This window comes from Labrus mixtus, chromosome 20 (assembly GCF_963584025.1).
Source record: "Labrus mixtus chromosome 20, fLabMix1.1, whole genome shotgun sequence".
NCBI lineage: Eukaryota > Metazoa > Chordata > Actinopteri > Labriformes > Labridae > Labrus > Labrus mixtus.
In genome coordinates this window covers 22,823,232-22,839,948 of record NC_083631.1, presented here as the reverse complement: position 1 = coordinate 22,839,948, position 16,717 = coordinate 22,823,232, and the positions used below count along the sequence as shown (strand labels likewise).

Below are 16,717 nucleotides of genomic sequence, written 5' to 3'. Positions count from 1 at the left end.
GACTTACCCTGGAGAGGCCGGACGCTCGTCTAGGAACACTCCTTTTATGGGCATTGTTGACAGAACTGCACGGGTCCACCAGCAGTTTCCACAACAACCTCCTTCCGGTTCTCCTTCGTCTTGTCTCAGCCCGTCTCGTTCCTGGGCCGTGTCTTCAGTGGACACTGTGGTAAGCTCGCCCAGCAAAACCCCCGCCAACCAAGGAGGCCTGTGTAAACCCCAGCCGTCCTCCATCGCCTACTACAACCGCAGCAACAACAATGCCCACAATGGTCACCTCCTTTATGACAACCAGCCGGACTACCACGAGATGCAGCCAGGAGGCGGTCAGGTTGCCAGACAGAATCCTTCCTACCTGGATGTGAAGTTGGCTAGAACTCTGCCGGTGATCCATGGTTGCTCAGACAGAAAGAAAGGCCCTACCTCCCCTGTCAAACCAAAAAGACCCTTTGTAGAATCCAATGTATAAGGATTGATTGTCATGGACAACGGGAGGAAAGGGATAAACAAAGAACGTCTAGAGATGGGTGCACTCAAATTCCATGATCTCCAGGCCTGTCAAATTACACTTGAAACACAAGAGTACCAATGACTTGTAGCCCGTAGAGCGAGTGGTTTGTGCAACTGGTGGATCATATGACGTAGCAGTAAGACTGGTGGTTTTTCAACTTCTTGTTGGTACACCTGTACTGTTAGTTTTATGAATGGTAGTTCATACAACTGGTACAGCAGTTCGTACAATTGGGAGTTTGTACGTTGGGGAGTTTGTACGACATGTAGCTTGTAGTATGTGTCAGTCAAATGAAGTTCAAAGGTGATGGGCACAATAATTGTTGGGGAATGGGGATAACAGCACATACCATAGGCTCCTCCTTGAAGGCATTCTGATCACAGGGCTGTACATGGCTATAAGCTCCTGTGTCTTCACATGGAAAGAAAAAGAGAGACTGTTTTACTTGCCAAATGCTCCCAAAGGTGGGCTTGGTTGCCATGTCATCAGATTGTAGACAAACATTTCATCAGAAGCATAAATCACCCTTCGGTGCTTAGAGGACATGAATGAAAGCACAAGTTGAACATAGACGTTGTATAGGAGGCATATCACCTTTTATTGTCCGTTAACTAGTAAGAGACACAGAAAAGAAGCAAAGAGGACGAGAATAAGGGAATACATACATGAGACAACTTACAAAACAAAATGAAGAGTATAAAGATGTCAAGGAAATCAGAAGTAAACACAAAAGAAGACTCCATCTCTGGCTTACAGTGCATTTAAATGTTGAAGTCTGTGAATGTTTATGAAGATTTTCATTTCAAGTTTAAAGTGCTAAAAATTAAACAATGACTAGAAACTTGTATACAGTTACTGCAAGATCCAGTCTCCAAGACTTGTGCTGGTCGGTGACCTGGTCCCCAAGCCATAGTTTGAAAAACTAGGATGTCATTGAAAAAGCACTGACTTGCTGTATATACAAAAACATGTGATATTTATCTTTGTAAAGTATATCTGTATTAAACTGTATAAATTGGGTTTCTTTTGAAACTGTAGACTCCTTTTTGATTTGTCCGTGCGTGTACATGTGGGGCTTTTTCCACACAGAACATTAAGATTAAAACATTTCTTTGAAGAGACAAAACTGAGACTCAGTTAAAAGTTCAGTTTGGCTTCGTTTTGGGGGAACACCCCTCTTGTTAAAATGCCTTTTCAAGGTTGTGGGTGTTTCTTTGCTTTAAAACAGGGTTGTTACTTTTTTCTATAAACTCATTTTATATTATGTAGTCCTTCAAATTCTTATTTATGCAACCACATGGATCCTAACTGGGTCTTTTAGACTGTTTGCCATGGAGGTGGAGTGATTACATTCCCTACAAGTTGCCGTTAACTCAATAAAAGCCCCATTTGCTGAACACCTTTTAACAAAACTGATTGTCCAACAAAGCTTAAACGATAACTAGGAACAGAATTGCCTGTCAAGTTCTGGGTTTCTCCATATCCTCAAGATGTGTTCATGGAGCTGTGCCTAAACCTTCCAAGATTATAAACTCTGGAGCAAGTGTAAGAAAATAGTCTGATAATCTGACCTGGCTTTTACATGTAAAAAAACAAAACATTTACTTCATTCAGTGTTGTTTAAAAAAATCTGCCGACTCATGCTGCTTATGTTAGCATAATAAGCTTACCCAAGGACTGTAGGCCCCTACCTTTGATTTTTGGCTCATAAATGTAATCACAGAAAGCACATTTAATATCCTTCTTATAAGATTCACAAAAAAAGTTGAACTGAAGGATTGTAAAGAAAGTCAGAGAAGGATTTTCTAACCAGCTAGTGATGATAATGTTAGCTAAATTAGCTTAGATGAGATGGATTAGCTATAATAAGCACATTGCCCTAGATTTTTCGGCACAAAACCTTGAATTCAGTCTTCAAGAGCACATTAAAATCAGTTCTAGGAATTTCTCATGAAGTAATTTAGTGTAAAACTTTAGGAAGTCAGACGAAAAGTTACCAGATCATGCTACGTGTGTTAGCTTGTTAAGGTAGCTAGCAGTTAATAAGAAAAACAGCTAGCAAAAGTTTTTGATTTAGTTTTCAAAGAAGAAACCTACTTGTGTTTTCCTTTAACACCTTAGCATCTTTAACAGAGGTCTGAATGTTGTTGTCCCCCCTAACCCCTGGATTTTTAAACTCAATATTAAGCTATGTAAGCATAGCGACAGTACAATAGCTAACGGGTTAGCTTACATCAGTTAAGGTGTTCAGGAAGTGGGGCTTGGCTTTTTTTTAAATGGATTTTGTGACATTAACTGTTTTTTTTTATATATATAACTTGTTTTTAGGTCTCTGGTTAATTAGCAGCTTGTTTTCAGAGCTCCTGATGCGGATTGAGCCGATGACCTCTTGATAGTAACGATCTCCGTGCCCTTATTTCTTACTGCTCAGGATTTTTCAGCTGTGAGAAGACGTGGCAACAGTCAACAGCTCTAGTTCATAAAGCCATTTTCAAAGTCAGACTGTGTGTATCTCTGGCCTGTTTGAGTATAAAATGTGTTGTAAGCATATTTATCAGATGTTCAAAACTAGCTAAAAAATGATTAAACTGAACGTAAACAACATTTCATGGTGCATCAATGCTGTGTGATGGATTTGTTGTGCTGTACATGTAGAAAGTAAACCCCGACCTGTAATGGGTCCTGAGCCACATGATTTGAAACCACAGGTAAACCAGCAAAGTTCTTCCGCCTTCCAACCTGTTGGATCTGATGTCGAATGTGTGTGTGTGTGTGTTTTGTGTTTTTAATAAGTTAATATTTAAAACCCAGAATGGTTACTGTAATGAGAAAAAGCATCGATTTAACCAAGATGAATGTTTCAGCTTATGTGAAATAACTGACTGCTGAATTAAGATGACAAAGAGGAATAAACATGAATGAAAGCCTGAAATGTATTTCTTTATTCCTTTGTCTTGTTCTGCCTTTCTTTCATTAACCAGAAAAAGCCGTTATAGTTTATTTAACTGTCACTACGAGGTTATATAACAAGATCGCGAGCTACTTTGAATAAGCTAGCACCAAGCTAGCTCGGTTGGTTGGACACTGACAGAGCTATCGAGTTATTTGGTTATGGTTGTTAAAGTGAAGTGAGACACTCAAAGATGCAGCAGTGTCCTTCTTTTACATCATTGTGACTACAGGGAGACACTGAGGACGACTAGCTATGGTGAGCCTAAAGGGACAAAATAGCATGAGATTAATCGTGATTTAAGATGTCGATGTGGAAAAAAACACATTAAACCAATAAAAATAATGAACACAGTTTTGTTTATTTCAGGTTGTCCCGTTAAGATGAGGACGTCCTCTAATAGACAACTTTGACACAAAAAAAACAACAACATTCAATAATGTAGATTTTTCCGTTACAGGTAAAAGCTTTGTACTTGGCACAAGAGCCGAGTCCCGAAGTCAAGCAAACAATCTGAAGCTACGTGTTTTTATTTGGTTCCACACATTAAAAAGCGTCAAGTAACAAAACTCTCATTACATACATTCATCTAAATACACACTGGACAGATATACTCTTTCATGACGGATCATTGAAACACAAATTGACAAACCGAGTACATTTTCACACGCGACACGATGTGGACTAACTATAGTGACAAGGCTTCACACTGTGGAAAATCAGAAGAAGGCAGACTTAATTAGAGTGCAATTAATAGTCTTATAATAAATACAAATAATGTAATATTGAGTTTTCAAGTTTAACTTTTTACTTAAAGGAAGAATGTACGACATTTATAAAACATAAATATATCAGAGACCAAGTCCATCCTGTGTAAATGTGTCTCTGAGTCATGACTGTCTACAATGAGGGAGAAGCTCGAGTCCCGCTGGCTGTGTTGTTGTCAGAGCCGTGTTTACATGGACGGGACGGCCGGCTCCTCCCCTTGTGTATAAAAGCTGTTTTAGTCAAGAACTAGAGAGAAGAAGAAGAACATACTCGCTGATTATTTGGATGTTAGTAAGAGTTTTTAGATCACGCTCATTCTGTGTCAGTTTACATGCAATATGAAGCTACGAGCTAACTAAAGAGCGCTAACATTAGCATGCTAATACAACAATGCAGAACACAGCGAGCAGCTCGAGGAAAGGACGATTTGTCCTCCACTTGCGCTTAATTATGGTGCGATCTAACTCCTTCATGTGAACGCGAGTGGAAAGGGGTTGGAGGTGTGTCTCTGGAGGAGAGCGGAGGCTTCAGTATGGAGGAGGCGTGGCCTAACAGCAGTTTGTTTTGGTTTCATGCTGGTGCTCAAGGGCGACATCTACTGGATCAAAAAGTCGCACATTCTTCCTTTAAAGATCTATAAAGATTTTGCATTACAGCGTTATTTGTTAGTTTAATGAACCCATGGCCTAAGTCTTACTTAAGTTTCCAATATTTAATGAAAAATATATTTGATGCAAAAGATGCTGAATATATAAATAGCAAACGTAAGGCAAATAGCAGCAGAATAAAAGCAGAGTTAATTAGATACATGGGTCACTATTAACCAGATACAACAGCCATTTTCCTTTTACATCATGCTCCAGATGGGACGCTGAATAGCTCTTATAGTTTTAATGCCACTGAGGTCAAGGTTAGAAGTCGCGATCGTTTCACCTTAATCGCTTTAATCGCTTCCTGCGAGCGACGCAGTCAGTCACGGGGCGCCGTTTTACGATTCTATTTTCCGCTCTGTCGCTCACATAGACGGACGAGGAACGAGAGAGAGGAGGCTCTGCAAGGCACTGTCACTCGCTTTTCTCACTCCACAGAGCTCGTTAGCTTGTCTGACAAAGTTGAGATAACAGTGCATGATTAATATCCACATCCATGATTGAAATGTTGAGCTTTGAGCTTCTTGTGTCAACAAAAACTTTATTCGGCTCACTGCGAGACGTTTGTTGACGAGCGTCTGAGTGTTGTGATTTGAGTCAACAGCTCGTCAATACAAAGCACCACACGTCTCTTTGTCCACCTCCAAACGAAAGCACAAGAAGTCAAACTGTTGGCAAGGGGAAACTGAAATCCACAGAGCAGAACGTTAAATATTTAATAATGATGCGGTGTGGACAGCGAGCGTGACGCAACACATTATCAAACTCTCGCGTGCTGTTAGGACACGGTGTAAGAGTCCCATCCTGAGCATGAGGTCAAAGAAAACAGCTGTTTTGGGAATATGGTTAATTTGGAGCGTGCAAAACTATAGTGAAAGGCCATAATTACACAAGCGTATCTGGAGTCACTCTAACCTGTCATTCATATTTCTGCTTTAAGGGTTGCAGTGTACATTAGAGGCTTAGCGTTGATGACATGAGTCTCCTTAAAATCCCAAACTAAAATGTTTACTAATGAAGTGCGCAGGTAGACTGTTGGCAGGAAACAGCTTGTATAAATACGAATAACATTGGAGCGGGCAGACGTTTTTTGTCGAGGTCAGGGCGAGCTGGGAGAGCCTCCCTCGGTCAGTGTCTTGAAGTGGACGGACAGAGCCTCTTCCTCCGGGTTTGGCGGACGTCTGTACTCCTCCCTGGTGATCAGGAAGCCCAGCAGCACCCCGAAGCAAATCAGAAGGATCCCCAAGGTGTTAGCCAGGACCCCCTCGGAGACAAATGCAGAGTAGGTCGGCCTGGGTCGAGAGAGAGAGAGAGAGAGATGCATCAGAAAACAAAACATCAACATATATATTTCACAAGCTTCGTCACCGGTTGCCTCCATTCATTAGTTAAACGTAGGCAAAATACGACAGAGAATATTATAAGGTGGTTTGTGATGTGATGGTTAGCGGTGTTGCCTCACAGCGAGGGGGTTCCTGTTTTTTTTCCATTGGACAGGAGCCTCTCTGTTTGCATGTTCTCCCTGTGCATGAGTGGGTTTTCCTGCTTCCTCCCACAGTCAAAGACACTAAATTACCTGTAGGTGTGAATGTGAGTGTGTCTGGTTGTCTGTCTCTATATGTCAGCCCTGTGATTGACAGGCGACCAGTCCAGGGTGTAACCCTGCGCTCTGCCAATGAAAGGCGTCTGATCCTTCACAACAGGGTCCAAAGTCTCTGACTAGACTCTTCTCCTCTGTCGCCCCCCGGTGGTGGAATGAACTTCCAAACTCCATGTGATCTGCAGAGTCCCTCTGCACCTTTAAGAAAAAGCTAAAGACCCAGCTCTTTCATGAATACCTACTAACTTAATGATGATGGTCTCCATATTATTGATGATGATGATGGTAATGACGATGGTTTTTGTTTGATAACGACGACTTATAAGATGGTTTCTATACTGATTAGAGCTCTCAAGAACTGCCCTCAATGTTGTGCTTTGCCTCTGGTCACTTCCTGTCAGCACCTGTGTGTCCAATCAGACTCAAAGCTGATCGTTTGCTCTTACTGACATTGTTCCCTTTTTTCTAGATCCTTGCTTGTGTTGTTCTTACTCTCTGATGTACGTCGCTTTGGATAAAAGAGTCTGATAAGTGAATTGTAGAATTGTAGAATCTCGCCTCTCGTCCAATGACAACTGGGATCAGATCCTTCAACACCCCAAACGTGAAAACAGTTTGGACAATGAATGGATGGCTTGTTTTAGGGTAACCTCCCTGTTGGAGCTATTTCATTGTTGTTAGAATTAGTTTTTGTATTTAGTTTACTAATATTTGGGTGTTGTTGTTTATTTAATCATTCTTCATGTTTTCTTTATTTAGAATAGATTTTGGGTAATATTTTCTTTTTTCTAGTTATTTGTTTAGTAAATTTAGTTTTGTATTAGTGTTTTTTGTTAGGTATTTGGGTAACACTGTGGGCACCAGGCAGGTAGAGGACCAGCATGCACCTGGGTGGGACTATGAGAGGCAGCAGGAGACGATGTTCTTCGTTCTTTTGTTTGATTTCTTTAAATAAACCAGCAAACAAACGGCAGATCTCTTGCATGGACATTGGATTTCTTTTGCCCATGTACATCACATCCCCCATGATGCATCAGTGGTCATTTTGTTTTTGGACAAATAGCCACTACACTCCCTGTTCATCAGTATTAGCTAATCCCATTCATACACGTTTACAAGCCGTCTTGTAGCAGCGGGAGCAACTTGGGGTTAAGTGTCTTGCCACAGGACTCATCGGACATGTGGCTGCAGGAGCTGGGGATCGAACCCCCGACCTTCCGTTTGACAGACGACCTACTTTATCACCCAAGTTTTCTTTCAACTGACCACCATGTGGGGACTTCTGCATTGGTTACAGGCTAGGTCCATATAAGGGAGTAAATGAATCTCACTCTGTCAGATAAGAGAGGAACATTTAAATGAACGTACATGATGCTGAAGAGGAGTTTCTCCGTGATGCCCAGCAGGCAGCTCCCTATGGCCATGACCAGCAGAACGAGACCGCAGAACACGTGGACGGGGAGGTACGCCGCTCGTAACCATGACGATGCCACGGGGAACAGGAAGAACATCAAGCCCATCACCCACTGAGGAAAAACAGAACGATGATGAAAAACAGTTTTTAATCCACATTTAAACTGTATTTAGTGTGTGTGTGTGTGTGTGTGTGTGTGTGTGTGTGTGTGTGTGTGTGTGTGTGTGTGTGTGTGATAGAGTGTACCTGTACGCAGAATAAGATGAGTGTAGCCATCCCACACCAGCTGTGTAGAGAGTACATGTTGGGGATCTTTGCTGTTCTGTGGAAGTCAAACACAGCTACAAAACCTACACACACACACACACACACACACACACACACACACACACACACACACACACACACACACACACACACAGAAACAGAAACAATATTGAAGGTGTATATATTAACACCTGGACTTCCACACTTCCTGCCTCTCTCTGTCTCTCACCTATGATGCTTAAGATGAGGGCCAGCAGATGAATGATGCCATGAAGCATCTTGACGTTCCTCTTGGGCTCATTTCGAAATATCCTGTAGACCAGGATGGCTGTTTGTGAAAACAGTAAACACAAAGTCAATCAAAGTTTGCAAGGTGTATCGTTTAAGTACTGAGTACTGAGTACTGAGTACTGCAGTCCAAATTCAAAACATTGCAGAGAGCTGTCCCCCCCCCCTCCTCTCTAGAGTTGATGCTCACTCAGGTCACCATGTGGTGGACTCTGAAGCTTCAGTGTTTATCCAGCTCTGCATGGGTCTGTAAACCTTTCTGTGTTCTAACCTCTCTCCATTTTTCAAAAAGCATCTCCAATATTGATCCTAGTTTGAGCACGTTTCTGCTCGTGGAGCTTATTAGAAACATGCAGAGGCTTTTTAGGTCGGGTACAATCACTTCTATCTGAACCACTTCTCTTGCCCGCTTCCATCACTGCAACACCTGTTGACCTGATAACTGCTCTCATATCTGGCAAACTGAGGGGCGTCCAAAACGGCTGTGTGGGGGCGTGTCTTAAAAGCGCCTACCTTCTCTGGTCCAAACAAATCCAGAGCATTCAGGAGCAGAATCTAAAGTTAGAAGGAGGACATACTGGCTTCAACACAGCAGCAATTTGTGATGCTTTAAGGACCATATAAAGAAGGTATTCATTTTTTATAAGGATTAAATGTCTCGTGTACTTTCAGGCCTGCAGAGAGCAGGCGTGCATGTTGTACAATAATCTGAGCCTGTTGATGTTATTCTTTCATTTCGTCAAAAGTTTGACGCCTGATCCTTTGTTTCTGTAACATGCGCCAACACATCGCAGCTTAACTCTTTTCATACTCTTTGTGCCGTTCATGATCGTAAAAATTGACCTCCTTACAGCCAAACGATAAGCTGTTACAGAAGTCGCCATGCCCGCTTCACGAGATTCAGGTGTTCAAATAGATTTTAAGCCGAGATCATATGATTTAGAGCTCTTTTGTGAATGTGTGGCCCGAGGCAACAAAAGCAGACTTAATCACAATGAATGAGCATTGAGGTGTTTGTCAGAGGCGCTCTAATGTCCAGCTGCCCTTTGCTTTCATTGCCTTAATTGAATCTCGCTCCGACACACACAGCTGGGAAACAGTTGAACTAATCTGCTTACTCCAATTAGCTGGAGTAAGCAGGCAGAGCTGCAGGTGCTGAGAGGAGAGGAGGAAAAACAGCAACTTACTTTGTCTTCATTTGTGGGACAACAGATGAAGAATAGACAAATGATGACAATAACTATCATAACGAAAAAAACGGACCAATACTCAGATTTAACAGTCAAGAAGACAAATGATCACAACACTTCTCTGCTAGTCTACACAGGGATGCAACAATGCAAAGGTTCAACATCAGTATCTGCAGATTTTGGCCCTGTTGGCAGACATCGACATATAATGTGGCATGGGCTGATGTCAGTCGCCGATGTTCTTTTATTCTGCCAAATCAATTTAATGCTGACATCTAGTGCACCTACCTACTGATTCAGAGAAGAGGTTTTTTATCGGGCAGATGATGAAGTCACCTGTTGGACAAACTCTGACATGTTTTCATTGACAAACATGAGAGAAAATGTCGGCATTGTGGGAGTCATGAAACAAACATCAGTTGTGTTGTAGTACTTGAAATCGGTCTTGGTCTCAAGACCACTTTCTGAAGGTCTCGTCTCGGAATCAAAAGCATTTTGAATCTGTCTTGTCTCGACCTCAGACTGGACGGCTTCTGGATTTAAAATCAGGACTGGTCAACACCACCACTGACAGGCTATTTTTCCACATGATTACTGTGATAAGAAGAAAAACGTTCAGTGCATTCATAATTTGATTTTCATCCCCCGGTTACGGTCACAACCTTCCAGGTGTTACTGTCTAAGTGAGTGACACGCCCGCTGCGTACTGGATGATTTTTCAGTGATGTTTATGGTCTTGGTCTTGGTCTTGACTCGGTCTTGATCCCTAAATCTCTTGGTCTTGTCGTGGTCTCGGTTACTGTGGTCTTGACTACAACACTAGGAATCAGCCCTGATGTTCCCAATCGGTGCATCTCTAACTATCACTTTTTAAGCTTTGACAGCCCTGCTTCAAATTACATAAAAGATCAATCAACCCCAGTTCAACCTGCCGGCCGTCGTTCACTCTCTAACTCACCTCCATAACCCTTCACTGTCTCAGACTGACATTTAAAAACCACAACCTCTAAATCACTCTCAACACTCTCTAAGCCGTCAGCATGCTGACAGTTACTAATTATCAGATGACAGACAAGTCAGCTCAGTCATGACGAGGTCATAAAGCTTATTCTGCGTCTTTAGTGGTGCGATATGACGACAGGAGAGCACAAATAATGATATGTTGGGACTCGGCTGGGGAGCTAGAATTGCTCCCTCTGTCTCCGAGGTCAACACTCAAGGCAGCTTTCTGTTGGTGGATGGTAATTATTCAAGTGTCCATTTTAAGGTCGGATTAGCACTGTGCAAAATAAAAAAGAAGAAGATTTCCTTCACTCGGGTGAGCAAATCGACCAATCAGGTATGTTTAAGGGAGGGGAGGGGGCACACCTGACCAGTCGTTGCATGAAACAGGTGTGTTTGTTTGCTACAGCGTTTGCCAAAACTGTTGGACCCAACCCTGATCTCTCTTCTTCTCTCTGTAAAAAAAATCTGTTCTTGCAGGGCGGGGCGTTGAGAAGTGATGGGTGTCTCTGTGCAGTGTTATCTTAATGCAAAAGGCCAGAGCCACACTGCTTGAGGCTAAAGCACGCAAACACACATCCAGAGACACACACACAACCAACAGACTGATTGAAATACAGCCTCCATGTTACGCTGTCCTACAGTTTGACTCAATTTACAGAATCTTACCGCAAACCGATTTAGCGTAACCATGACAACAAACGGATGTAAGACGAGCAGGGTTGATCTGAAGATGTCAGTGGTGATAGCCGGGATGTCTCACTTGCTGCACTTGTTGTCTCGTTTGATTATTTGTACCCATGCTAGTGACGGAGCTTTTCTGTCGCATGATTGTCAATAAAACCGTCCACTGCTACGGTCGGGACTGACATATCTCATTAATTATTAGATGGATGTTATTGTCGATTGGTAGAGACGCTCCTTGTTTCCTAAGAATGAATCTTTGGTGATGAGTTGATAAGTAAACTTTGCGGTTGTATTCAGCGCTGTAATTTCAGAATTGACAACAGGAAAGAGGGCCAAGAGAATATGACAGAAGTATGACGTTGGAACTTTTCCTTAATCAAAAGGTCTTCACAAATTAAAATGACTTTGTTCGATCACAAGTTTCTGATGTCGTGCAGGAGTTAGCTCGACATTTTTTGCTTATTAAAAACAAGAAATTATCCAATATTAGTGCCTAGGTCTTCTATTTTTTGTTGCACCAGTATTGACTTAGACATCAATGTTGTTTGAAACCTTCTGCATGTTTGATCTGAGATCTAAATAAGAGTCACTTCATAGTCTACTCACCGTCGCCCTGCAGGAAAACCAGCCCCAGCACCATGCACAGAGGGTGCAGGTTGAACTCCTGCGCTGAGCCGTCCCAGGCGAAACCCCCTCTGTAGTGACCCATCCACACGCCAGTCAGCACCACCGACGCCAAACCCACAAGCTGTGACGCTCCCACCAGCCACACAAAGGAAGAGCTACCAGAGCGTGGAGCAGGATCCTCCATGATCTGAGAAAGAGAACTGAGTTCAGCTGAAGCTTCGGGCTTACTGCTGTTTAAATAAACGAGAAGAGCTGTGGGAGAGAAAGCAAAAACAGAGCGAGGCCAAGTCACCTGGTTTTAATAGCAGACATTCATGTAATGACTGAGTATTACATCCCACCTTATTTAATGTTCAAGGCGAGTCGAATGAGCTTTTGAGCTTTTTAAAGAAGTATATCAGCGAGTACGATCCCAAACACCTTCTTTATAGATTTGTTAATTCACATACATGACCCTAATTTGAGTTGTTTTGAATAAAGTAATCATGCATAGAGATTATATTTGACTGGATTTGTGCATTACAATGCAGCATTTTTTAATTATTTTTGGTTAATGTGGTTTTATTGTTGGCTGCTTTGTGTCAAATATTCGTCGCTATGCTGATGATACTGTCATCTACTTCTCAGGCTCTTAACAAGAATTTAATATAGTACAAGAACAGCTGAGCAAATTCCAACTTCTTAAATATGCAAACCAAACTTAATGTAAGTTCTTGACCACTTGCAGAGAAAAAGCATCGTCACCAGAGATGGTCGAGAAATCGAGGGGGGACCTATTTTTTACACAGGACGACGGTTTGAACCAAAAGTTCTTCCTCAGATTTTCCTTTGATTGAAATGCTGTTTTAAATAAAGTTGCTCATTGGGAGCTGAACAGTGTAAAGACCTTTCTCCTTTTTTTGAAGATAACATTTTTTTTGTCCTGCACAAATTTGCATTTTTCTTAACACACTCGTTTTTCCACTTCTTACCTTTCCACCTTCACCTCTCCCACACAAATGTGCCTGGAGACCACTCGACTACCAAACCGAGGTAAGCTGCTCCATTGTTGTTTTTCCAGTGATTTGTCCCTACTACAGCGTGCCTTGTATTACCAAACATTACCCGACACACAGTGAGCACGGCAGCTTTTCATTCATAACACCAGTTTTCCCTTTCTAATCGGAAAACATGCCAGGGGCTTGTTACAAGGGGCTTGTTACTGTCTGTACTTACAAAGCGAATCTGGGCAAAATTCCCGCCTACTTATCCGCTCTCTTAATCTTGAAGGATGGAAACGGTAACCTTCATTTTCTGGACATTGTGCAATTTGTTGTTCCCAAAGTCCACATGGCGTTAGGGAAGACAGGCTGATATTAAACTTCAACACGTATCGTTTGGTACAGGCTGAAAGTTTTATCCGATCATTTAAATGTTGCTGTAACTAACTGCCTGTGTTTTCTTGTTTATTGCAGGAAATGTGCTGCTGTTCTTGGCTGATCTCTCTGGTAGAGATTTCTGATCTGAATGGGACAAACCTGATTATATAAAGATCAATCGAATGATATGAGGAGCGAGCAACAAAGCAAAAAGCAAACATTTTTTGAATGCAAAAGAAACATCATCGGGAGGTGATTGTTTTTAGCTCATCTTTGATTTGAGTTTCATAAAACACCTTTTCATGTATTTTCATTTTGTTAGGCTATAAAATCCACCATCCGCGTAAAGCTCGATCCTGTGAGCTGACTATAAAACAGACTGGAATTCAAATGTATGCCTCTTTACGACCTACGAGGCAAACAAGACTATCAGCTGCAAGATTGATCTTTAATTGTATTTTTTTTAATGTTATCGCAGCCACAGGGTTGGTGTCAGACACAATTAAAAACATTTAAGGGCTTTCTGTTTACATTTTCTACAGCAAATATTGACAGTGAGAGACTGATACATTTTACGTTTTTTTAAATTATTTATCAGGAAACACTTTATACACAAGTACAGGACGAGATCAGGACCCGTCCCTTTGTCCACAAGGGGCGCCAAAATCAACACAAACCAAAATGTCCTAACAGGAGCTTTAAATGAGGGACTATTTTGTGTAGGTTCATTACATGAATTAATATATTTTGTTGAGGTAGATAGTGTTGAAGAAGAAAGTTGCATGAAATGGAAACAATTCTGAAAATAATGAATTAAAAATTAAACTAGGCTGTAGGAAGCACTCTGGTCTTAAGGCTACTCAGGTAGAGATAATAACGTCTTGACAGAGTACTTAACTAATGAGCATTTTGATAAGATTGCTTGAAATGTGCAGCACTCAGCTTCTTAAACAGATGACGAAGAAGGAAAAAAAAACCTGCTGGACCTGCTGCTTTTATCGCGTGTGTCTATCAGCCGAGTCACACAGTGTAAACAATTACTAACCATGACGTTTGGCAGGAAGTGTCGCAGCAAGTTAAGTGAGGACATGAGCAGAAATGGAGGAAAAAACGAATGGATTTCTGTGTGCATGCTCGCCCGATTATCGCAGCTTGTGCGCACAGCAGAGCTCGCTGCAAGTCTTCATTATCCCCTCGTTTGAGTCAGTCATCACACCAGGTACACACACATCACAGGGCTATTACTGCACACACACAACGCCACAGCCACAGGGTGCACAAGAAAAATACAGGCACTTGACACCTGGCACATGACCAAACACTATGTTTTACTTTGAGGATATGTTAACAATAATAATCCTGTAAGAGGAATGTTTAGTGAGAGGAAAACAACAAGATAAATGATGTTAAATAAGGCGACTTACTGCGTTTTCCCTCCGAGGAAGTCCTGTTTCTACTTACAGATCCGCCTTCTCCTCCTTCTGTATGTCCAATGTTTGTGTGTGTGTGTGTGTGTGTGTGTGTGTGTGTGGGGGGGGGGGGGGGGGGGGGGGGGGGGGCGTGTGTGTGTTTTGGTTGTCCTACAAGCCCAACCCATTTGACAGCTGTGACTCAAACGTAAAAGTAAAAGTAAAAAAATGTAATATTTACATAGAGCCCTACATTATTATTATTAGTGATTATAATAATAATCATTGATATTTTATAACTACTACCATTATTATTTTATTTTAATTAGTCGTTGTTTTTTTCAAAAATTGGTATTACTAAAATTACTACCGTAAAGCTTTACAACTCGTCACAGTGACGTCACTTGCGTCACAATAACGTCAATAAAACGGCGATAGATGCGGTGGATGGATGACCAATAACAGCTCCGGCCGGCGGAGAGGGTTTGTTGCCTTGACAACGGTTGAGGAGGACGGAGAAGACGTGGAGGAGAAGGAGGAGGAGAGTCTGTCAGTGAATCCACCCGGCTCATTAGAGGAGGAAGAGGAGGAAGAGGAGGAGGAGGAGGAGGAGGAGCAGGTAAAATGTTCACAAACTGAATTCATGTACGAAAATTTACTTTTATAACATCTGTAGCATTGCTGCTAACACTGCTAACGCTAACGATGCTAACACTACTCACCTGCATGAGTTCTTCCTTCTATTTTTATGTTCTTGTAAATCATTTATTATGAAGGTTATTGTTCAAATAAAGTCACCTGTGCATATAAAAGTGATAATGTAGGCTTATCATTGGAGTTGTACTCATGTATGCTAAAGTTAGGCTACTTGTATCTTATATCAGGGGTGTCCAAAGTGCGGCCCGAGGGCCATTTGTGGCCCTTGAGGGGATTTTTTGCGGCCCGTGACTTTAAATGAAGAATCAGAAGATTTTATTGATTAAGATTGGCACATTATCTTATTTTTATTTTTCATGTTAACAAGGGCTGAACAATATTCATAAAATAGAAAATGTTCAGTAACATGTATGTTGTTTTTTTTTTTTTTTTTTAAATCTACAGCTTTTACTATTTTCCAAATTTTTTTGTAAACTATGAAAAAAAAAAACATATGCTAAATTTTTTCAAACAAGCGGACTGTTGTTTAACCATTTAATGACCTGAGCTAAATGCAGAAAGCTTTTCCAAAAACATGAACCACGTTACAGGCTCTGAGAAAAAAAAAAAAAAAAAGTAGAACGAAGAAATCAAAATATTTGATTTCTTTTATTAAAGGGTTTCTTTAGCGAGCCTTTTGATTCTGATCTACAAAGCCTTACTATTTTTTCAACTATATTAAAAAATAAAAAAAAAAACCTTTGGATTCTAACACGACAATTTTGGCCTGCAAGAAAAAAAGTTTGGATACCACTGTCTTATATAGAAGCTAACGGATAGGCCTACAAGTGAAAGTATTGTGCTAATTGAGAGGTTAACTATTAACAGTAAAAAACACAAAAAAATGGTCAAAGAAATAAAAAATTGTAGGTGAATATTTGCATTTTATATATCGCAGCCAATATAAAATACATTCTGCAGTCAAGACCAGATGTAACTAAGACCAGACAAGTCCAGACCACTTCAAATAAGATCTGATCCTACTCTCGGATACTTAAAATCATTGTTGAGCATCCATCTCTTCTCTTAGGCTTTCCTATCAGGTTTTATATGAACAGATGTTACTATTACTATGATGTGTATTACCTTTTTATTTGACCTTTAACCCTGGTTGTTGAATGTGCTATATATACAGGAAGTTGGAGTCATTTTGGACTTTTATTCCTCTTGTTCTAGTTTTTGAGTTTGCCCGTCATGCATCATATTTGATGAAGTCATACTACTAAATGTAAAATGTGCTTTATTAAGATTGCACACCTTAAAGTTAATTGACTAAAGGTGAAGACAGTTGAGTATTACG

At 41.1% G+C, this 16,717-nt stretch overlaps 2 protein-coding genes across 3 annotated transcripts in view; one reads left to right on the top strand and one right to left on the bottom strand.

Moving 5' to 3' along the window:
* tanc2a (tetratricopeptide repeat, ankyrin repeat and coiled-coil containing 2a) overlaps positions 1–1,531 on the top strand; it is a 41,715-nt gene extending 40,184 nt beyond the window's left edge. Inside the window, exon 28 of the mRNA XM_061026749.1 lies at positions 1–1,531. This exon is cut by the window's left edge and continues 1,326 nt beyond it. Coding sequence (XP_060882732.1) covers positions 1–469 — 469 coding nt within the window. The 3' untranslated portion in view covers positions 470–1,531.
* Positions 1,532–3,803: 2,272 nt separating this feature from the next.
* On the bottom strand, positions 3,804–14,843 carry LOC132953947 (transmembrane ascorbate-dependent reductase CYB561). 2 transcript variants are annotated; one of them, XM_061026336.1, is made up of 6 exons: positions 14,737–14,843; positions 11,934–12,141; positions 8,390–8,488; positions 8,140–8,243; positions 7,848–8,005; positions 3,804–6,171 (listed from the first exon to the last, which is right to left on the bottom strand). In XM_061026336.1, the coding sequence occupies exons 2-6, from the start codon at positions 12,136–12,138 to the stop codon at positions 5,979–5,981; spliced, it is 759 nt and encodes a 252-aa protein (XP_060882319.1). In that variant the 5' UTR covers positions 12,139–12,141; positions 14,737–14,843; the 3' UTR covers positions 3,804–5,978. The 2 variants fall into 2 exon arrangements, with proteins under 2 accessions (XP_060882319.1, XP_060882318.1); XM_061026335.1 differs by having other exon boundaries at positions 11,934–12,206; positions 14,737–14,788.
* Positions 14,844–16,717: the final 1,874 nt, after the last annotated feature.

Coding starts and splice junctions, on each gene's coding strand:
- LOC132953947 (XM_061026336.1), bottom strand. CDS start 12,138: ATGGAGGATCCTGCTCCACGCTCTGGTAGCTCTTCCTTTGTGTGGCTG. Junction 8,006..8,139: donor TCATCTTATTCTGCGTACAG/GTACACTCTATC, acceptor GTTTTTCCTCAG/TGGGTGATGGGCTTGATGTT. Junction 6,172..7,847: donor AAACTCCTCTTCAGCATCAT/GTACGTTCATTT, acceptor CTCTCGACCCAG/GCCGACCTACTCTGCATTTG.